This window comes from Ptychodera flava, chromosome 17 (assembly GCF_041260155.1).
Source record: "Ptychodera flava strain L36383 chromosome 17, AS_Pfla_20210202, whole genome shotgun sequence".
NCBI classification, from domain to species: domain Eukaryota; kingdom Metazoa; phylum Hemichordata; class Enteropneusta; family Ptychoderidae; genus Ptychodera; species Ptychodera flava.
Window position 1 is genome coordinate 14,082,277 of NC_091944.1, and position 23,999 is coordinate 14,106,275.

General features: G+C 36.2%; 1 protein-coding gene across 3 annotated transcripts in view; it reads left to right on the forward strand.

The window, feature by feature from the left end:
- LOC139115515 (uncharacterized) overlaps window positions 1-23,520 on the forward strand; it is a 79,926-nt gene extending 56,406 nt beyond the window's left edge. The window contains exons 44-54 of one of the 3 annotated variants that reach the window (XM_070677666.1): window positions 102-194; window positions 853-955; window positions 1,380-1,528; window positions 4,198-4,308; window positions 5,076-5,255; window positions 5,414-5,827; window positions 10,248-10,331; window positions 11,704-11,868; window positions 14,526-14,623; window positions 20,345-20,738; window positions 22,410-23,520. In XM_070677666.1, the coding sequence (XP_070533767.1) occupies window positions 102-194; window positions 853-955; window positions 1,380-1,528; window positions 4,198-4,308; window positions 5,076-5,255; window positions 5,414-5,827; window positions 10,248-10,331; window positions 11,704-11,868; window positions 14,526-14,623; window positions 20,345-20,618 (1,671 nt within the window). In that variant the 3' untranslated portion in view covers window positions 20,619-20,738; window positions 22,410-23,520. Of the gene's footprint in view, window positions 1-101; window positions 195-852; window positions 956-1,379; window positions 1,529-4,197; window positions 4,309-5,075; window positions 5,256-5,413; window positions 5,828-10,247; window positions 10,332-11,703; window positions 11,869-14,525; window positions 14,624-20,344; window positions 20,744-22,409 lie in introns of those variants that run through there. The other 2 variants (XM_070677668.1, XM_070677667.1) reach the window with 2 other exon arrangements.
- Window positions 23,521-23,999: the final 479 nt, after the last annotated feature.

The following is a 23,999-nucleotide window of genomic DNA, read 5'->3' on the forward strand; positions in this document are numbered from 1 at the left end:
ATTCAAATTAAATTTCATCATAGAAATGCAACAGTTTGAACTGTTGTTTTATGCTATTACTGTACTACAGTCCAACAACACTTGTGTTTCCATGTGTACAGGTTTATATCAACATGCAAGGTGGCATGAACACATTCAAATCCAAGATGGAGGAACTGCTAAGAAATGTCAAAAACAAAACTAAAAAACAAAAGGTAGGATGCATTTTACTGTTGATACAGAATTTGTGAAGCCTGTCAAAAGTTCAACGTGATGCCAAGTCCATCCATTTTGTAATTTGTCTTGAAAAATGTGGTGAAATCATGTCAAACAATGAATATCATAAAGATTTTATCAATTGAAATTGTGTGACTCATTATGAATCATGATACCACGAGAAACACTATTAATGTAGATTGTGCCTCGGGGACAGACATTTTGACTCTAAAACGTTTACAATTTGTTTTAATCTACCACTTGTTGGGGTTCATTTTAAAGCTCTTGGTGTAAGAAAATTTTTGACCATCTTAGTTCTTCAAAAATTTCATTTTTCTTCATAGAGTCAACATGGGGGTTGCTACCATTATGAATTTCAGACATCGGTAAATCTTGGGTAATTTGTTTCTCAAGTACCAAAATTTGCATAATGACCCCCAATTTTTATTCTTGATTTTGAGAGAGGGTAGTTGAAAGATTCCTTGAGGAAAAGTTTGAGCAAATGTTTACACCTTCCATTTTCGAAGTGCACACTAACTCTGTATTTTCCCATGGAGGCATTTTGTTACCCTCCTGGAATGCATTCTTCAATTTAGGTAATATGAATGATGACAACCTTTGTGCCCCAAAATTGAAAAGTTTCAATTTCTCTGACAGGAGAAGAAGTACCCCCGATGTTTTGTCAGTTACTGTTGGCACAACTCCAGAAGGGCTGTGGAGCTGAAACAAGTCCCTGAAAATCCACATGCACTTGGAAAAGGTGAGTTTGGATAGTAAAGGTCTTTTTGCTACTTTGTTCACAAACACATCTGAGATAAATTTCATATTTTGTGAAGAATACGGCTTTCAGATCATGACCATTTAGAAGAGTTCAGCATGTAGTGGTACTTATTTAATACAAAGTATATGTGAGGATTTTATTGTTTGAGCGTACAAATCTGATTGCAATAACTCTTTGCCGCAGAGAATATAATTTGTGAATCACGCATCATATTTCAAGTCTTCTGAAAACTTAATGTTTCAATGGTTTTATATTTTACACTTCGTTTGTTCATATCAATATTGATGTTTTGAGAACATGTCATGTACATGTACATACTGTGCAGGTGTACCATCATCATCAGGTGACATATTAAATACTGACCATCTTAGCTAACACAGACTTTGGTACATCTGCACTGCAGGTGATCCCAGGGAACTAAAAGAATACCTGGAGAAGAATGGAGTGACGTGTTGGATGGATGTGGATAATGTTGGCAGATCTGGTCTCTTTGAAGACATTGCTGAGGGTTTGAAACATGCCGATATGATGTTAGCATGTGTCTCTGATGAAGTACGTTTTTAGCTCCCATATAATATGCATATGTATATATGCAAATGGGAGGTATTCATATAAGGTGGAAAAATGTCATCTGTATGTATGTATGTATGTATGTATGTATGTATGTATGTATGTATGTATGTCCGTCCACATCAAAAACTCCTAAACCGTAGCACCTACTGTCTTAGTATTTGGTGTACAGGTGCACCTAGGGGTGGAGATGTGAATTTGTTCAAATGAACATGTCAGTGCCTTAAATATGCAAATGAGGGGGAAAAAGGAAAAATCCTGCAAATGGCTAAAACTCAGTAAGCAGTGGTCAGATTTGGTTGAAACTTGGTATGCAGATTTCTTTAGGTATTCTAAAGTATGTGTGCAAAAATTGGGATGAAATTTGCATGTTTGTATTTTAAGCGTATTTTTTCAGTTTTTAGTCAAAAAATCTTGTTCTCTGAAATCGCTCGTCTGATTGCTATGAAACTTCATATTCATGTTCCTCAGAATGACCTCAGTCATGCTTGTGCAAATTGTATTGATATTGTCATATTTGTAATTTTGGGGCAATTTTCCCAATTTTTGATAAAAAAAATTTTTATCCAAAAACTACTCATTTGATAGCTTTGATATTTGGTATACAGGTATCTAAGATTAATCCCAATATAATGTATTGAAGGTATGTTGAAACTGGCAATTTTTTTTTATTTTTGGGGCAATTTTCGCTTTTTTTTGTCAAAAAATTTTTCTCCTAAAACTTGTGATCTGGTAGCTTTGATATCTTGTGTACAGGTTCCTAGGGTTTATGTTAATGAGATATATTTAAAATTAGGATGAAATCTGCAATTTTGTATTTTGGGGGGCAATTTTTCTCATTTTTGGTCAAAAAACTTGTTTCTCAAAATTTACCAGTCTGATTGCTTTGATATTTAGTAAACAGGTTGTTAGGGTTTTTGTTAATAAGATATATTGAAATTAAGTTGAAATCCGGAATTTTGAATTTTTGGGGCAACTTTGCGAAACTGTCAGTTTTACTGGGATATCTTTCATTTTGTATTTTTAAGATTTTTTTTGGTAATTTTATACCTACTGGAATTAAGAGTATATAATGTGGTGATTTAGTAAGCATTTGATATGGTTAACTTGATTTGGTGTTGAAATGCAGTAAAAAAATCCTGGCAGATTTTGACACAATTCCAAACAAATGCCAATAAAAAATTCAGCCAGAGAAGGTTTGACAAAAAGAAAAGGTGGGAGAGTGGGGAAAAAAGAATGTACAATGGATCGGATAAAAAAGATAATGTACCTCATCGATCTTCCAGACACCATCCCTTATCAAATGGTCCACCCCGATGTATTTTTGTGCGTAATTAACCATGCAGTGTATTTTAGTTTAAGATGTCAAGTTGGCACACAGTCCATGTAGCCGACAATGAGATGCAAATGATATGCAGTCAAGGTCTCCTCAACTGACTTTCAGCTGGTTGTTCACTTTCTACTATTTTTATAGTATTTTATACAAAGGCACAGACTTATTCTACCTGCAACTTAAAACTGATAGTGATTTTGTAGCTCATTCTTTACTATTTTTCATAGTTTTCGGTAGCCGGCAACAGACACTTCGTGTTCGTGTCGGCTACATGGACGATCTGCCGTCAAGTTAGGTAAGGATTTGAAAGGAATAGTCAAGTTCACCACAGTTTAACTTTATCTCTTGTGTCATCATCCTTGTGTACTTGGTTAAGTTTGTAAGTTGTTCCAGATGTGGATGCACCAGCTGTTCTGGAAGAAAACAATGTTTACTTTTCCCTGTATAGGGTTTTCTGAGTAATGATTTTATGTTGAAATTTCTCCATGTATCTGGTGTATGGGCAAAGTGTAAACATTGGTTGCATGTTATGTATTTCAGTCCATGTCAAATATTGCAAATGAAAAATCAAGAACAGTTTACTTTGTGCTTGTAAAAGATAACATATTTGTCAATGCATAAACTGCCTTGCAGATTGATTGTCTTAAAGATTATCACAAGTAGAAAAGGAAAAGAAACTAATCAAATTGCTGTAACATATTCACTCTCAGTGCCTGTATAGGCCTATACTTAACTATTTTATCATTACATTCAGCTGTTTGTTATATCTTTATCACTCTCCATGGGCCAAGGCACACTTGGGGTCAATGTCATCACTCTGTGCCATCTGTGTATGTCAGTCTGTCTGTACATGTATGTCCATGTTTCATACAATTGTTAACTTGTTTTGATAACTATATGGGAGCGAACAGTGATGTTGTCACTATTTTTTTTATTGGCCCTACAATTCTCAGAGCGTGTTTTCAAGCTATTTTGAATAATACATTTGCCTTTATGAGGAAGAGATATTATGTCAATCAAAATTAAAATATGCATATGAAATGAACATTGTTACATGAACCTTTAACATTCAAGATGACCCCATTGTTATTGTTATTTTCTATTTGTTCCTTGGACATGGTAAATTATTCATTTACCTTGAATGATATTGATTATTGGACCTGTTTTGATTTCTGTTTGTTATATATTAACCTTGCCTATCAGTGGTAAATATAATATTGCCTGTCACTTGTCTCTGGAAAATTTACATAGTGTCACATTTCAAAGTGTGACATTCTAACTTTAACACTGCCATGTTGATTTTCCTTTTCATAACCAGTATGCCAGGTCAAAGAATTGTCAGATGGAGTTCAGGTTTGCATCCGTCACTCTGAGACTACCACTTGTTATTGCCGTGGTTGGTACAGGATATGATTGGGAGGCATCCGAGGTAAGAAATGTCACATACTATACTTTCACTGCTCGCTTCATTTGTTTCTGATGAACACCTGCATAAATTCAAGATGTGTGCATCATGTCTTTTTTCTCAAACACAGCCTAATTGATTCCCATCATCACATCAAAGCTGTGTATTAAGGTAGTATATGCCTCGAAAGTGAAAGACTTAAACTTTTGCTCAAACTTTTCTCAATGAAACTTTTAACCATTCTTAGTCTCCTACCAAAGCAAGAATAAAAATCGGGGTTCACCGTGCAAAATTGGTACTAGAGGGACAAATTACCGAAGATTTCCAGATATTTGAAATTCAAAATGGCTGCTGTCCCAGTGTTAACTCTATGGTCGAAAAATGATTTTTGATTTTCAAAAAACTATGACTGTTAAAACTTTTTTTTCACCAAGAGCTTTGAATGAACTCCCAAAAGTGGTAGATCAGAAGAAAATTGATAAAATTTTAAAGCCCGAACTTCTGTCCCCAAGGCGTGTTCTCCTTTAATTTGCTGTATGAGTATAACTTCTTTCCGTTAAATACGCATCCAATGCTAAAATACATAGCAGGAGTATTCGGCAATCAGTTGAGAAAAATAATTAACTATTATGGTTGTCTTTTACCAAAGTGGTCATAGGAAAAAATTAAAAAGAAACACATTTCTATGCTACTTTTGCCAAATACCATGGACGTGGAATGAATCTTATTTTTTGTTATGAGCTAATGGCTGCAATGAGCTGGTATGTTTGCTTTGATGATTTTCCATACAGGTTGGTATGTTGAGTCTTGGATGTCCTAAAGTGAATTTTCAGCATGACCTGAAGGAGGAGGCTGATGAGCTAGCCCACTGGCAGCTCCTGGATTTTGTCAAGAGTAACTTACCAGTCCAAGAGGAGAATGATAGCAAAGAAGAGGAAGAAGGCAATGTAAAGAAAAATCTAGAATTCCAGGTAAATGTATCAGTGCTTCTTTATTTTACTGGTTCTTATGCAAGGAAATTTTTATCCGTAGGTTGATAATTATTTTGTTGGATATTTGCAGTTGTTGTATACTGGTATTTGATGGCAGAAATTACAGAAAGAGTTAATATAGTTATGTGCATTTCCAGGAATTATACGAGCTTGCCCAGAGGAAATTCCTAAGACAAGCTGCTATGTATGCAGACAGCATGGATACGCAAGCATATCCACGCCTCATTCTTCTAGACTACATAAATAAAGAGGACGAGGAAGGCAACAATGGTATCCAAGGTAACGGTAACCAAGGAACTGAAACTGGGGATGCTACAGAAGTTAAAAATGATGAGAAAGTGACACAAAATGATAAAGAAATTACTCCTAGTAACCAAGAGAGTGCTCAGGAGAGAGAGGATGGGAAAGATGGTGATTGTAACCATGGTGATGAGTCAGGTACAGGAGCACAAGAAGAGGCAAAAGAAGAAAAGAGAGAGGAGGGAGATGATAAGAACAAACCTCCTCCTGATGTCACCAAAGATGAAGAAGATGAAACTAAAGAGGCTGAGGTGAGGCAAAGATGCTGTTAGTTACCAAAAAATATTGTCATTTTCTTTATACTTGCATATGTTAGAATAAAATAATTTGAGAAAATTTGTTGTTCACATCGAGGTTTTATAGACACGTGACAGAGTAGTACATCTTACCCTTTGACTTTTTGCCTTATGACAAATTCTGCCTAAAAGAAGTAAGAAGCTGATTATTAAAGATAAGCATACTGTAAAACACTTGTGAATTAGCTGCATGTTTTTTTAGCATTCTCAGATTTTGGGCAGATGTGCAGCGTCTCGGAAGCTGATGTCCAATTTGGTGGCCAATTCTTACATTATAATTAAATAATACAAAACGTCTCCCTAAGTTGCTGTGGATAGTGACAATCCACCAATCAGATACAACCTTGCGAGGACTCTGCACATCAGCAGCAGATTTTCATTGCAATCAGCGGGTTTTAATTTAGCTAAAGCAACATCCTAATTATGGTAAACATAGGGGGAAGTTTAAATTAGTGGCATCTTATATAAAATTAGCCAATCTGAGGGCCCTCAGGAAGATAAGCATCTTATTGAAGCTTACCAGGCTACCCTCGTTAAACAAGGTTTCATAAAAACAATAAAATAAATAAAATAATTGAACAGACTTAGCTAAATAAGCGAAAAAAGGATGCTTGCTAAAAAGTCAAGTTTTAATTTGTGTTCCGTCAAGGTTAAGATTTTTAATGATCCTGAACATGTGACCTTTTTTAGCTCCGCTGTCAGCGACGCGGAGCTTATCAAATAGGTTTTTTCCGTCGGCGTCGTCCGTCGTCGTCCGTCAACAATTGCCCTTTCCTCTGAAACCGCAAGTCCAATTGCTTTGAAATTTAATATGCAGTTCACTTGGGTGACCTCACTTAAACCCCGGTGCGGGGTATAAAAGACCCCTAACTCATCGAAAATTCATAATGGCGCTTGAGTGACAACTGCATTGGCAACAGCAAGGTAGACCGCTCCGTAAAAATCAGCCAAAGCGATTCTCAAACAAACATTATTGGCATACCATAAACATAGACTGTTTCATAAACACGTAGGCCATACAGGTATCCGCAAAGTTTCACAAAACCTTTTAAAATTACGACGATAAGGGGAAAAATCGCTTTCGTAACAAGGAAATGGCCCCCAGGGAACAGTCATTCCGCAATTCAAACAATTGTCAATCATTCAGTGACGCGCAGAGGTGTAAATTGGTCAAACATTTGCTGTGCATACGAATATAGAATAATTACGATGTAATAAACAAACGATGTGTACGCTTAGAGTTACATGTATATTGGCGTGCACACAGGATGAAAACTTCGTGGTTGTCATAAACTAGTTTACTAACAAGCGTTTATGATGCACAGACATCGCGAAAGTGAGCCATTTTCGGTCGTGACTTAGCAAGAGATGAGTCAGTACCGGTACGATGTATCCTTGCGAAAAGAGCGTACACTGTATTTTACAGAACTGCAGGCAGAGTCCATAGTTTACAATGACATCGAAAACAACTAAATATTAAAGCATGGCGGTAGCCTCCATGATCAATTTGATTACAGTCAGTCAAAGAGAGCCACTTTTTTAAACAGCCCCCCAAATCTACGGCCGAAAGTACCGGTACGCTACAGTCGCTTTTGATATAAATGCTAGCCCTGAAAACGGCCGTATGGTTTGTACATGTACACGTGTTCTCACACATGGCAATGACATGTCGTGTTCGGAGGGTTGGTAAGGTTTTGACATACCGGTTGCCCCAGTAACGTTTGGACTTCTGTTATGAGAAATAAACAAAGCTTGTAAAGACATCAAAACAGTATTTGTCAATGTCAGTTCAAGGTGAGCAAGTGAGCGTCGACGCGTCATCACCTGATCTTCTTCGAAAGGCTTATAGGCCTATTGGTACGTGTGTCCGAGATCGGCTCATTGAGTTGGCACTACATCGTATGATTTCGACAAAGGTTGGACTTTAATTTCTTCAATAACGAAGATATCTATGAACCCAGTCCGTGGTTCATCCCATTGCTCCGAAAATAAACATAACTCATGAGTTGTCCGGGGTCACCCTCAAAGCAACCGAGCAGCCGACCTCGATCGCTTACAGATATTGTGGTACGCGAGATTCATGGAAATCTCGATCCTTCCGTGATGTAGTGAACTTATTTTTTTATTTTAGCGATCGGTCATGACGTCGCATCGTTCACCTATTTCCTACCATTTTCCTGACCGTGTTTCTCAGTCAATGTTCAGATCGGTAATTCGTGATTTCAACATACGAAATTGCCAGCTTCTGATTATTTTTTTATGTTTATGTATATTACTTTCTTGATGATTATTTCCACTACGTACGGCGCCATTTCCGTATGTAGATATGGCGGTCAGCAGCCGAATCATTCTCGAACGATGACATGACCCCGAAACTTTAATAAATCAACTCAGCAAAAACTTCAGTAGATCAACTCAGCACGCTCCTGTTTTTATGAAATGGATATTTTTTCCTTCTTTCTTTTTTCTTTCGCGTATTGCGAAGGCTGAACCTACTAGTAAGCTTATAGTCAGAGCATGAGTTGAGAGCAAACAGATTATGCAGATAATGCGAACGATAGCAACCGTTACCAACAGACTCATTATGCAGCGCCATGCCCCAAAACGCCCATCCAAACTTGGCATTAATCCGGATCCCGGTCCATTTCGCCCCAGGCTTTAAGTTTGTTCAAATCGTGGTGAAATTTGCATATTTCTATTTTTGGGGCATTTTTTGCTGTTTTTGGTAAAAAAATCTTCTTCTCTGAAACCGCTTGTCCGATTGCTTTGAAATTTGATATGCAGTTTACTTAGGGTGACTTCAGTTAGATTTGTTCAAATTGTGGTGAAATTTGCATATTTGTATTTTTAAGGCAATTTTTGTCGTTTTTGGTAAAACAATCTTTAAAAATCTTCTTCTTCAAAACTACCAGTCAGATAGCTTTGATATTTGGTACATAGGTCCCTAGGGATGATCTATTTCAGATTTGTTCAAATTGTGCAGAAATATGCAAATTTGCATTTTTAAGGCAATTTTTGCCATTTTTGGTCAAAAAATGTGTTTCTCAAGAAGTACTGGTCTGATAGCTTTGAAATTTGGTATACAGGTTTCTACAGATGAACTAAGTAATATATATTGAATTTCTGATGAAATCTGTAATTTTGTATTTTTGGGGCAATTTTTGCCATTTTTGGTCAAAAAATGTGTATTTCCAAAACTACTCATCTGATAGCTTTGAAATTTGGTATACAGGTTCCTATAGATGAACTAAATGATACTTATTGAAATTATGATGAAATCTGCAATTTTGTATTTTTGGGGCAATTTTTGCCATTTTTGGTCAAAAAATGTGTTTCTCAAAAAGTACTGATCTGATAGCTTTGAAATTTGGTATACAGGTTCCTACAGATGATCTTAATGATATTTATTGACATAATGATGAAATCTGCAATTTTGTATTTTTAGGGCAATTTTTTCCATTTTTGGTCAAAAAATGTGTTTCTTAAAAAGTACTGGTCTGATAGCTTTGAAATTCGATATGCAGGTTCCTACAGATGAACTAAATGTGATATTTTGAAATTATGATGAAATCTGTAATTTTGTATTTTTGGGGCAATTTTTGCCATTTTTGGTCAAAAAAATTGTTTCTCAAAAACTGCAAGGCGATAGCTTTGATATTTGGTATACAGGTTCCAAGGGATTATTTTAATATATGATATATTGAAATTATGGTGAAATCTGCAATTTTTATTTTTGGGGGCAATTTTTGCAATTTTTGGTCAGAAAATTTCATTCTCAAAAAACTACTCGTCAGATAGCTTTGGTTGACATGTTCTTAGGGATGATCCAATGTGATATATTCAAATTATGATGAAATCTTCAATTGTGTATTTTTGCAGCTATTTTAGCCACTTTTTTCTGGCCACTGAAATGAGCTATCAAAGATTTCCACCTTCTTCATCAACATGTGTCAAAAATAGTTATTCTCTACATAAACACAGTGGAGCTGTATCAGCCGTAAATATGAGATACAGTTTGGTTATTGGTCAAATAATGAAAGTACAAGATTGTACTATTATCAAATAACAACACTAAAAACTCTTAGTCAAAATAGTTTTCAGATGTTCTTGTGAAATGGTAATCATGCCGGTATGCTTTTGAAAGCTGGCAAAGTAACACTACACATTGTTAGAATGGGTTTTTTGTCTCTGCGTAAATTTTAAGAAAATGACAACATTATGATGGCATGTCCTTGTATTTACCATGTAGGGCATAAATGGTCAAAAATGGCATTTTATTGTACATGGGTAGTCTTGTACCATAAATTGAGCCTTTACCAAGGGGGAAACAGCCCGGGTTTTGCATGACGTGATTCTACATTTTTTCTTATACCAGCAGGATACTGAAGAAGCAAAGGAAACAGCTGTTGTGCAGTCGGAACCAAACCTGATTGCTTATTTGCTTTGTGAAAATGAAGAGGTTCGTACAATTCTGTAGTTTCTCTCTTATGAAAAACCAAACACACAAATTCTGAGTTTGTTATGTTGGTATTGTTACTTTTACTGCTGGAGGATGCTGGTTCATTTGGGATTTGAAAATCTATGTAAACACTGACATTCTGTTCACATTGTTGATGCCAAAGTTTTCTGTATTTTTAAAGTTATACATCCCTAGTTTGGACCTGTATTAACCCTTTCAGTGCTGTAATTTTTCCCACCAAAATTTTAGTGGAACATTTTACCAATTTTTATGAATTTTTCTGTAGTTTTTTAGCTCATATTTGGTTTTATATATAAATACCAAAAAGAGCTTATATGATGAGTCTGAGTGGCGTCTGTATGTCTGTATATTTGTGGGTATGTGCGGATGTATGTCCGTCACACACAAAGGCTCCCATACCGCCAAAGCTACCATCTCAGTATTTGATGTACAGGTAGATGTAGGGGTTGAGATGTGAATTTGTTCAAATGAACACATCAGTGTCAAAAATGTGCAAATGAGGTAAGAAAAAGGGAAATACTGCAAGTGTGCAGGAGTGGTGGCAGTGAACTGAATCAGCCCACACATCTGAATAAGAGGATTTTGACCTTTAACCTATTTGTATGCAGGGTACCTATTATGTTTGGGAGTGGTAGCAGTAACTGAAACAGCTAATTGTTCATTTCCTGTCATTGTTTATGAACTGTGACATATTAACAGATCTGCTGAAACCATATGAATGTCTATTTTTGTACATCCATGGTAGAAAGATTCTCTGCTATGCATGTTGCTAAAGTTGACCTTCAGTATCTAAAGTTTCAGACCTTATTTACTTTTGTCATTCTTAATTTTCTGGTTTAAATATTTCTTGTTGTTTTTCTGGTTGTACTGTGCAGAAATTGTCATAACATCAACGTATAATTTTCCTGCACTGAACAGATAGAAATAACACTTATTGTTGATCTTTGGTATGTACCAATTCTGATCAAATTTGAGCGACACTGTATAATTGTGGTATTTTTTGATAAATTGGACCAAATGGACATCACATTTAATTGGCTACAGTTTTTCATCAAAATTTTGGCAAAAATCTGAAAAAATTTGACTGGGGTGGATTTTATGAAGGCAACAAAAATTGACCTTGGCGCTCAAAGGGTTAATTCTTCATACTAATAGGCTTGATATGATATCTTAGGCTCACATTGACTCACAATCTGTATGAGAAGAAAAACTATGGCAGTACTGATATAGTTCAAAAAAGGATTTATAATCAATTTTTTTATCTATAATTATCAAGAAATTAAAAATGTTATACTTCATTTGAGTAAAGTAACTACTTTTTGACTAAAGTTTGTTTGTTTTTGTTCTGAAGGGCTGGCACAGTTTAGATGAAGGTATACCAATCTGTGTGGATGATCCAGAGGGATTCCTGGCAAATATGTCACCGTATTTAGCCAGGATTCTGGCCATCATCAAACACAGTTCAATCCATTTAGATCTGGTGAATGATCAACAGCTGATGAAAATTCTAACAGAGGTATGCTTCTTTTGAAATATACAAAACATTCATCTCAGTATAATTCTTTGTATCGATGGCCGCAACTTCTGTATTGAATCTTTTCACTGTATTTGTTTGACCCAAAGTCATTTTAAGCAGTGGTGAGTATGGACCAGTTTACACGCAATCAGGGTTGAACAGGTGAAAGTCAAGGATCCATGATTGCCGTTTTGTTTCTCCTGTCCATCTTCACCATATGGATGTAATAGAATGTTTCATATTTAGGTTGAAAACTAAGCAAATTCTTGAGACTTTCACTCTGGTAAACAAATGTACATTAGGCCAAGACTGAAATAAAATGTTTGTTTCTCATCTTCGCATCAACCTCTGCGTCAACCTTTTTTTCTGCTCAAGAGGATATAAACTACAAAAAATAAACGCAAAAATACGTGACGATAGTGCATGACATAGTGCTGTATAAAACAGAACTGTAAACAAAATAATTGACACTAACATTCCATTCAGAACTGTACACATATGTCACTGTTATATTACGCTGTCAAACCTCTGCATTGCTGCACTAAAAGTCAAACCGCAGAACTGTCGCTATACAAAAATAATAAAGCAACACTGCTGTGTATTGATCTTTGCATGCATTCCTATGTTGTTACATATTTTTTCCGTGTTCTTGTTGATTGAAGAATAAAAAGTAATTTGAGAGTAAAAAAACCGTGTCATCGCATCACTTTGGAAATATGTCTAGGATGAGAAACAAACTTTTTATTTTTCTTGGCCTTATCTGCAGCATTTTAGACGTCATGGCCCGGAGGCAAAAAAGAATTCCCAATATTGCCTTCATATTTGTCAATGTGTGTGTGAGTCGGTTCGTCCATTCGTCTGTAGATGGATTTTGTTCCAGTCATAACTTTAAAACCTTTGGTTAGAATGTTGAGCAATTTAGCAAATTATTATAACCACAGGAAGGTCTAGATCTGATCAGGTGACAGGTAAAGGTGGGTGTGGTCTGCATAAATAACAATCATTAGTATAATCAATTTATTTATGCAATGAGCTATATCTCAAGAATTACATAACCAAATTTTATGTGCAGGCACTCAAATCTTCTGTGATCTCCCTATGCTAAAACTTTTGGTGGTCGTTGCTTACAGATTATAAGCTCATTTGCATATATAAAAGCTATTGCTGTTTATTATTAGATTATCGGTCAAAATTCAATGCACTTAATTTCATCAGACCTCTGAGGTATGTTGATCATATGTGCATCTAGTAATGATGGAATTTTGATGAGCGTGACATATGGATAATATGGTGATTTGCATACTTGATAAGTTTCTCATACTGGACGGTATGTCAATTCTGAAAGCATCCATTTTGACCAAACCTCTGAGATTCATTGATTTTAATAAGTTATGCTGACAGTTTGATAAGCATGGCATTCTGATTATTGGCTTATTTTCATATTTGATTAAATTCATAATTTATATATCAGTACTGAATCCCAGACCCCCGAGATCATCTTTGTCGATAGCTGTCAACTTCTAAAGGGCATTCATTTCTTGATACTGGTTGCAAAAATGGTACATCTGTGTAGCTTGATGTACCAATAGGGAATTGGACAATACACACTTTATTGACTTTGTATAGAATTCACAGAAGACTAAATTTTTTATTCCAAACAGACAGAATAAAAGTGATACACATATAAAGAAGTCAGCGTAATATTTAAAAATAGTTTGCCCTTAGGAAACATTCTGTATTATCCTGTGTGACAGCACTTTTATTTATTGCACAGTAAAAGAGACTTAAAAGTAAAGCCACATGTTGCTAACATAGGTTTTTTCAAAGGAAATTTTCTAAACTAAGATGACAAGGAACGCCCCTTATACTATATATTTTAAAAAGCAGAGAATCTAAAGCTTACTATGGTAGCAATAGTTTACTCTTATGATAAAGGGGTGTATATTTTTGGTAAAAACCTCAATTTTGGTATATGTGACAAAAATTAATTTGAGTCAAAAACTTGATACTATTTTCTGAAATGTAATATTTCACTTGACAGTCGTATATGTAGAAAGAAACGACTATTTTATTTTCGATTATCTATCCCCATCCTAAAATGGCAAGGGTTGAAAGACTGACACTCAAAAGGGGATTAAAAACATGATCAGCAAAATTAAAATGCCTCTGATTGAGAACTGTGTGAGAACTTTTTCTTATATTATAGTATTTTAAGGGCATTGTCTGAAAATTTCAGATCCAACCAGAGTAGAGTTAAATTCTTTTAAAGTCTTGCAATTGGGAGAAGAGAGAAGCAAGTAAATTGGGTGATTTGCGTTCATTTACATAAATTGATACTTCTTTATCATGCAACTTACGACTGCTTGACAAGCTAAAAAGTGAACCCAACCAATATTTTAATCTTGGGTTAACAAATTAAAATTGAATAATATTTGCAAAAAAGTGATTTTTAGCAAAATATGCTGTGTTTGGTGCAGCGGCCCCTTAGATAAAAGTCTGCAACACTGACAAAAAATGCACCCATGAAATGCAGCTTCCTAAATAAATGGCTTCTCCACATTTGTGACCCGACATTTAACTTTGAATACATCCATATGTTGTCATGGGTATGTGAGCCCCTTTGTATCACAATCAATTGTTTTGTTTTTTGGTTTTAGAAAGCAGCTGGCACCACTGAATTTTCCAAAGAATATAAGGAAATGAGGACAATCACCATTGAAGCTGATGGAAAGTTATTCATGGGTGGATTACAAAGGTGAGGTGATGCCACACTGCTCTGTCATGCTTTGACAGTACTTATACCCTAGATGTCATCCTTCTGTCTAAGTCTGGAATGTTCCAGTCTGGTTAGCTATTTTGTTGTCTGATATAATCACAATGTATGCATGCATGGAACCCATCATGTGTTTACCTAACACAAACAACAGGGTTTCATAAAAGTGATGCTGCCTCATTAGATTAGACTAGACTAATTACAGGTAGCAGACAGACTGCTCCCCTCAAAGAGTCAATGTTTGTTTCTTGGGTACATTCTTCACGTTATCAGAAGTGAGTAAAGTTTAGAGTGTCTATGACATGCCCATAACAACAACTGTTAAAGGCACTGTTTGCAATCCCTGCGATTGCCTTTGTTCTAGTCTATAAGAGGATTATGGAGGTGTGATAGCCTTTTGTTTTACATTGAAATTGTAATCTGGTGGGTAAATTTTCTGACGAGACAATCTGGTACCAACACAGGCCTTTAAAATAAATCTCTATGCCTTGGAGATAAGTTCTACCCGTATCTGACATTGAAAGTTGTGCACTTTAGATAGTCATAAGCAAGTAAATGTTGCAGGTGGGTGTGTCCCCAAAAGCCAAGTCGGTCGTTTTTTTTACGCCTTTTCTGAAGTTCACACGAAGGTTTATCAAAGTCTTTCACACTCTCCTTGAAAAAAACTGTGAATTGCGAGGGATTCAGTTTGCTCAGTGACCTTACCACTGAACTATCTTACTCGGTACTATTTCTCCACTGTCGAGTTTGAGTTGTCACCTCATAAACGTTCAACTAGTCCCTCCTGTTTAGTTTTTGGTCAGCAAGATGCAACAACTTGTGACAAATCTGAAGAGTTACAATTTTGTCAAATGAAAGCGGGAAATGTGGGAAGATCATAGTGTGATTGTACATTAGCGATGTTTATGATAGCCAATCTTGCACAATTTCAACTAGTTTGTGTAATTTGCCAAAACTAACATTGACATCTGTGTAGTCAACAGCAACTTTATTTCTTTCCTGGGACAAAATACAAGGACATGTTCTCCCCAGAGGGTTTTATAGTACTGGGCCCAATATCTTATCAGCCAGCTCGATAACCTATAGTCCGAACAAGTTGTTTGTTGTGTGATGAAAATGAATAAATTCTAAACAGATTTAATTTTTCTTTGTAAGTTAATAGTGTGTCTTTTTAGCTCATATTTGGTTTTGTATATAAATACCAAAAAGTGCTTATATGATGAGTCGGTGGCATCTGTATGTCTGTATATTTGTGGGTATGTATGTGCGGATGTATGTCCGTCACACACAAAGGCTCCCATACCGCCAAAGCTACCATCTCAGTATTTGGTGTACAGGTAGATGCAGGGGTTGAGATGTGAATTTGTTCAAATGAACATGTCAGTGTCAAAAATGTGCAAATGAGGTAAGAAAAAGGGAAATCCTGCAAATGTGCAGGAGTGATGGCCAGTGTCTGAAACAGGCTTGAGTCATTTCCTGTCATTGTTTATGAACTATTATATATTAACAGACCAGCTCAAACCATAGACAGTAGAGGGGGAAGACTGTCTATGGTCCAACTAAGAGGGACTAACTGTTTCTGCTATGAATGTTGCTAAAGTTGACCTCCAGAAACCTAAAGTTTTAGACCTTATTTACTTTTGTCATTCTTTTTTTTCTGGTTGTACTGTGCAGAAATCATTGTCATAACATCAACGTAGAATTTTCCTGCACTGAACAGATAGAAACAATATTTATTGTTGATCTCTGGTACCCATACTGGATACCAATTCTGATCAAATTTGAGCGACACCGTATAATTGCGGTATTTTTTCTATACAACTAATGTACAACTAATGTTTAACGCGTGCTGTATAATAAAACTGCCTGCAACACGATAATCCTCGGAACAACTTCCGTTGAATCTGAAGATCATCGTCTTAAACCAAGCACCTCTTTACGGCAACAGCTTGGCGTTACGTGTAAGATTTTTGCATAGGTCTGCAGAGTGCAAAGCATGCTCTGGCTCCCTGGAATGCCGAAGATTTACTGTTGTTCACATCCATGGCAATGACTGCTTATACTTTAGTATGATGCTGGTTGCTGGTACTTTGTCGCTTTTCCTGAGCGTTGTGTCCACCAGGCTGTTTATTTTTGAATCGGATTTCAAAAGTAACGCTATGTTTGATTTACATATCATGCATATCAATTAGGACGATTGACGTCATTCGTCCCTGGTCAACAGTATGCAAATACCTCAGCTGGCTTCAGAGGCTCAACCGGCCCAGCCTAGCCAGGTGCCTGCAGGTGTCTTGCAGAAGTAGAAATTGAAATTATTTTTCACATTTCAAATCTACACAATGCATAATGTGACAAAAAAACTTCGGAGGAAAGTTTTTAAAGAATGTTGTTTGGGGCATGTCATAGACACTTTAAAAGATTGGTGAATTCTTGTACCCTGAATATAACTTAAAATTGCAGAACACAGTGTAATGCACTTGTCAATGTTTTCCACTTGGGTAATGTTGGTCTAACAGGGGAATTTGACATTTTCTTTCAAAGGCTTGTCAAATTGCCCATCCACAACTACAAAAATATGTCAAATACCCTTAGTTGGATATCAGGCTGTCATAAGACTGCTGATCGCGGCATGAGAAGTCCCTTGTTTAACCAGAGCTCAAAATTTAATCAGTATCAACTCGCAGGCACCTGTGGGTCCGGTAGTCTGCTAGATTGTTGATGATGTTGATCATAACACTTTCAATGAAGTTGCAAACATGAGGCAAAAGTTTAAATTTACACACAACTGCAATATATATGAAACAGTGCTTGAGCATTGTCAGCTCATATCTTGTACCTTGTGTTTTGACTTTCATTCTCTCATTATTATATTCATAATTTTACACCATATCCATACATCTTTGTGAAATACAATTTAAACTAATTTTGGATAATTTGATAGTGAAGTAATGTCTGTTTAATCTGCAAGAGTAAGCTCATCTGCTTTTCCTTTCAGTTATACACTTGTTTTATGAGTTATTTATAATATTGCAACATTCAGCTATAGGGCACCTAACACTTTTGAGAAATTTGAAAAATATTAAGATCCAAATATCCCAAATTACCGGTAGTTCCTATCATGTTGTGTTGTATTTTTGCCATGTTATGAAGGGTTTTTTGTTATTCATTTACTGTTTTGTAGTCATTGAACTTTCCATTGACACTTTAAATTTTATCCACTTTTGTCTATTTGTTTTTAGCCTGAGGAAGGCAATCTGTGTCAGGGTTTCACTAGGTTTTGAAGTAGGGGGCTAAAATAAAAATGTAGGCGGCTTGCAGTTGCGTGCCACGACTGTCAAGCGGTCATCGGGGGAGGGTGCGGCAGGGGTGTACCTCTTCCGTCCAAAGGCCAAAAGCCCTCGAAAATCGGCTAAAAAATTCACTTTTTACAGCTCACAGTCACTTGATATTATAGTATTTTCAGAAGTATTGTCAGCTGTGTTCCAGGACAATTTGTGTTTATATCATGAAAGCCAATTTTCTTGGAGATTAAACATGATAATTCACAATGAAAAATGATAAAACTCGGGTTATGTTGAATACATTTTGAAGAAAGAAAACTAACCTCTAGAAATAATTTGACAATATTGCTCAGTAAAGTACCTTGATGTATGGTATGAAAATCGGTATGGGCCATATGTTACATGGATTTCGTTGTACTCAACTGAACTTACGATTAGTACATCAAATAAATTGTACAAATGTGACTGCAGCTTTTACCGGTATGTCATTTCTTTGTCCAAAACAATGACAGAATAGACTACTGGCATTAAGAATATGACAAGCATAGTACACAAACTTACGAGTGACGTCAGAATGACGCAGGTATTAGTCCAACACAAAGCTCCTGTGACTTATTCACTTGATAAATGGGAAACACTTAATCTTATTATGTAAAGTGGCAGATTGTGCTAGCTGGCAGCTGTTCCATCACAGGGTAATCTATATACTCTACAATTTATCGTTGGGAGTAATTGACATCGGAAGTTATCCACTATTTACTGATAGCTGCTAGCAGAGAATTTACTGTACACTGTGATGGTCAGGCATCAAGGGATCACTTGTCACTAAGACTGTGACCCCTTTGAGAAACATTTATACATACAAATTGCATCAAACTCTTTCATTTGACATCATCGGCCGGAAGTAATACACTCCTTGGAAATGTCAATATTTATGTTCACAGTGATAAATAGTTTCTTGAGTAGTATTCCAGATATAGACTCAGTCAAGCTGCAACATAAAGCTATCAGGAAAGAGCTGGAGTACACCAAAGTCTTGACAAAGTGAGGAGAGGGACGTAATCAAAGAGTCTCTTCAATTTTCAAACAATCTTTATGTAAAGGACCAGTAATACTTAACTTTGATGATTTTTAGCTCACATTTGGTATAGGTATGTAAACCAAAGAGAGCTTATATGGTAAGTCGGCGGCGTCTGTATGTATGTATGTATGTTTGTATGTGCAGATGTATGTCCGTCCACATCAAAAACTCCTAAACCGCAGCACCTTCCATCTTAGTATTTGGTGTACAGGTGCACCTAGGGGTGGAGATGTGATTTGTTCAGTGAACATGTCAGTGTCAAAAATATGCAAATTAGGTAAAAAAAAGGAAAATCCTGCAAATTGCTAAAACTCTGTAACCATGGCCAGATTTGGTTGAAACTTGATATGCAGGTTCTTTATGGTTATTTTAGTTATATTTGTTCAAATTGTGGTGAAATTTTGAAAGTTGTATTTTTTGGCAATTTTTAACCATTTTTTGGTAAAAAAAAATCATTTTCATCCAAAGTATTTGTTGGATTGCTATGAAACTTAATACTCTTGATCCAAGGGTTGTCTTCTGTCAGATGTGTAAAAATTGTGGTGAAATTTTTGTATTTTGTTTTTGAGGCAAATTTGCGCATTTTTGGTCAAAAAATAATTTCCTCAAAATTGACTATTCTGATTGCATTGAAACTTGGTATGCATGTACCTAGAGGCATACTTAGTGGAGGGTCTTCAAATACTGGTGAAATTTTTGTATTTGTATTGTTGGGGCAATTTTCCCCGTTTTTGGTCAAAATATCATTTTCTCCGATTTCATTATTTTTATTTTGTGAGTCAACTGCAACTTCTCATTCTACTTCCAAAAGAATGATTAAACACCCGCTATTTGGCTTGTCAACGTTGCGTTTATGGTATGTGTAAAATGCATTGTTATTGTTGACATTTTAATTCTAGTCCAGACCAGAATTCACTTTTCAACAATAACTTAGTTTACACATGTACAGGCTGAGTTGACAAGGAATTGTTGACATTCAAAACAAAAATGGTTGAAATTTTACCAAAAGTTAGCATTATTGGCCCCTTAAACTGATGTTTCAGCAATAAGTAGCAGTTAGTAAATGTTGAGAGGCACAATCGGACTCCCTGTTCATCAATATTTTTGGTTTCTTCAGTTAGAATTGAAGCGAGAGTAATCTTTGTTTGCAGAACTTGCAGAATAATCCTATACTATAGAATTCTATAGAGTTCTACAGCTTAGAAAATTCTAATATTTACTGAAGTTTATAGATTTTTTGCTGCATCTTCTACAGAAGTCTATAATAGAAAAACAAGATTCTGTATAACTCTATAGAACTCTACAGAGTTTTATCTGAAGAGAAAAATTCCATATTTGCAGATGCCAACTGGCCAGTGGCCGTATATCCTGGCTATGCACAGCACATCAACAACAACAGGGGCGCATCACTGTCCTCAGCAACCTTCTCAGCGGGGTTGCCATCACAGAGCAGGAAGATGACCTTGGTTTGGCTGAACACCTCCAAGAACTTATGATAGACAAGAAAGATGGATCATTCCAGGATGAAAGCAATCTAGCAGGAAGAAGTACACCAGCACACCCCTTACCCAGGGGCAAGCCACTCCCCTTACCCAGGGGCAAGCCACTCCCCTAAGTCAAGGACAGGTAATCTTACAAAATAGAGCATCCTCTGCCCAGGGATCAAAGCCTGATAAACCAACAGCCAGTTCAACAGCAACTTCACAAGTAGCAGAGACTCAGAACAAAGATAAAGGTCAGTTGGTCATTCTTGACCACAATATGTACAATATTGTTTCCTATTGCAAAGATGGACCTATGTAGTTGGAAATAGGTGTCTGTAGGATAATATTCTTTAGAAAACAGCCAGCCAATATAGATCTTTCTTGAACAAAATTAAAGCCCATGTGAGCTGTATCTGTTTTCCATTTTGCTTACCATAACAACATACCATACCATCTTCAGAGACAACCTTTTTAAATATTTATCCATGTTGTCTTGGAAATGTCATTATTTCAGTTTTGGCAATAGATTCAGTCAATCTTGTTCACAGTTTTTGTTTACTTGCTGGTGCCAGCTAGCCATATCACATGGTGCTATTCACAGTATTGTCTGGTGTATTAACAGTCAAGAATAGTAAGAGGGCCTGCAAATGTCACGTCACAGCAGCGCACAGACCATCAAGTAACTTGTTTTCTTCGCTTCTCCTTCTTGATTTGCAAATGTCTAGCCAATTTAGGTAGGTTGGTAGGTCATGCATCAATCGCATGATGTGAAGTCACTGCTTGCCATCATTTTCAGACGTTGAAGGCAATCCTGTGGCAATGCCATACACAGGGTCATAAGGCATGAAGGGCCAATATGCCATACACATTCTGTGGAATACTGCAAATGCACAATTTTTGTGTAGATTCTGAACATCATTCAGGATTCGAGTGCAGTTAGGTATTTATGCAAGTGCCCGATAATGACAGAAATAATACGTATTTTATCAGAAATGTTCATTTTTACAAATTTATGTATTAGTAAACAATTTAAACTCTCATTTTGACTATAAATAGTATCTATAACCTGAGTACGACCCTGCAGTCATATGTGACTTGCAAGTCGAAAAATAATTAGTTGTTAAAATCCAAGTTTTACATTCTTCACCAATGTTTGAATAACATTCTGTGGTCACAATTTGGTAAGCATTTATACATAAGTTGCTTTTAATTTGCTTGTTTTCTTGAACAAAATGCAAAAAACTACAGCTAGCAGGTCTTTAATGTGTACCATCCTAAAGTGGACATCCAAAAGAACAATGAATGGAATTACAAAAATATTGACAAATATTTTCAGAAGAAAGCTGTAATTATACCAGCCACAACGTCACAATGGTGCAATACAATTCATTTTTCCAGCATTGTAGATAAGTAGGAATGTCTCTACTATGCAAAGTTGCAATGTAATATGTATCGCATGAATGTTGGACCGTGGGTATAAAGTGGTTTTACACTCTTTAAGTTTGATCAAAATTCCAAGATGATCTGTATATCTGACTATAATCTACTATGACATGTAGACTATCTGTACAAAAAGTGGAAGTGTTTACGCGACTTTACTGAGTAATGGAAGAAAAAGAAGCTCATATTCTGATCCAAAGATAAAATCGTAATACAATAATGACAAGACCACAGGGCCAAAGCAAAGATTTTTGGACCTCTGGTTACAAAATGACAAAGTGATGTCAGGTGTTTTGAAATGAGTGAGCACATCCTACCTCACATACAGCATCTACCATAAATCAATCTTTGATTTTCTCCGGGAGATGGTTTCTTTCCAAAGAGAGATATCATTATTGCCATAAGAAATCATTTGTTTTCTCGAACCAATCATCAGAGACTGAAATAGCAAGTAATGTGGTGGTGTATGTTGTTGATTTCAGGTGAGAAAAAACATGCCAGTTTCAAATCAGCGGGAATAGCAGCAGCGGCAGCTGGAGTTTCTAAGAAAAAATCTGAAGATGGAGCCGGCAAGAGTAAAGCATGTGTTATTGTCTAGATGAAGATGCTTCATGCTGCAACTCAGTTGAACAAAGGAGACATTTCATCTTTGAACCCATATGTGTGTTCCAGTACAGTTCTAAAGGAAATCATAGATCAGTTACTGCAGCTTCACAAGACTTTGTGAGAACTTTCATGATTTTGCTGTTCAGGAAAACGTTGCGGCAACATATGGACAAATACAAAAGTATCAACAGTGTTCAAGGCTCTGCAAAAACTACCCTCTCAGTTACACAGACACCACATTGTCAGATAAACCTTTACTTGTTTCACGTAATAGAAATAGGCAAGTGCAAGAGGTATTGCGATTTGAAAATTCGATCATAACAGCAGGTAGCTAATGTCTATCAGCGTGTCAGGGACCTAGTCTTATAGTCTATACCATCACCATATGGCTCGTGCATGCCAAGAGAGTAACTTTTGTGAACACACCACTGCTAAGTTGAGGGAAAATGAAGGGGAATATTGAATGAAAAAACAGAATCACCAAGGAAAAGAATGAGAGGGTAAAAAATTGAACATAATGAAATTGGCAAATCTAAAAAAATAGAAAAGCCTTAGTACTAACAAAGTTATGGTTATACTTAAATACAATCCAATAATACTAGTAACAAAACAAACAATAATAAAAATGTTAAGCAAACATATGGAGGGGCCCCTTCAGTCAAATAGCCGAGCAAGAGGTCATTGATGACCTTGTACCTACGTGCCAACAAAGTAACTTTTATGTCTTTTTGAATGTACAGTGAATATAGCTTCACTGGATGTGTTTCAGATTAATTTAACCCGATTCTGCATGACAACACACTCATTAAACTTGTCGAAGTTTGTGTGGCATTTTTCTACAATTTTTGGCTCTCCTGCAATGACAAAGACATTTTACTAAAGTAGAGGGTTAATAATGGTAATCATGACAGCATGCAGATTCAATATGGACAGTTTAGAATTATGTTTTCAATGAAATGTTCATAGGAATCCATAATTTTATGTAGGTCATTTCCCCCACACTCATCATGACCTGAGTTCAATTAGTCTAGAACATTCTCAAGGTCACTGCCCTTGATGACCTCACAACCTTGAATTCAATTAGTCATGTTTGGAATGTTCTGGAAAGTTGATTAGTTGTGTAAGGGAGATAATTTTAGAACAGTAATTAGCATGTCAATAAAAGTTCTAGATTGTTCTTATATGCCTTTATAAAAGGGACGTGCACAGCTTCCAGTCAGACTTTTGGGATCGTGTCTCTTGTGTGTTACTAAACTCCAGCAGTAGTCATTCTCAAGACTTTTCAAGACCTTCACTGTCAACGCTGGATTTATACTGTGGTCTTTGTGCAGCTTCAAGCCTGCAAGCCAAAGGACTGTTCATTCATCCGACTGACTGTTACAACTCTGAGACTGGAGCTTTGCCGTCCCAGCTGAGATAAGTAGTCTGTACACTTTTAAAGCTTGTACTCTGTCCCTAACTTAGCA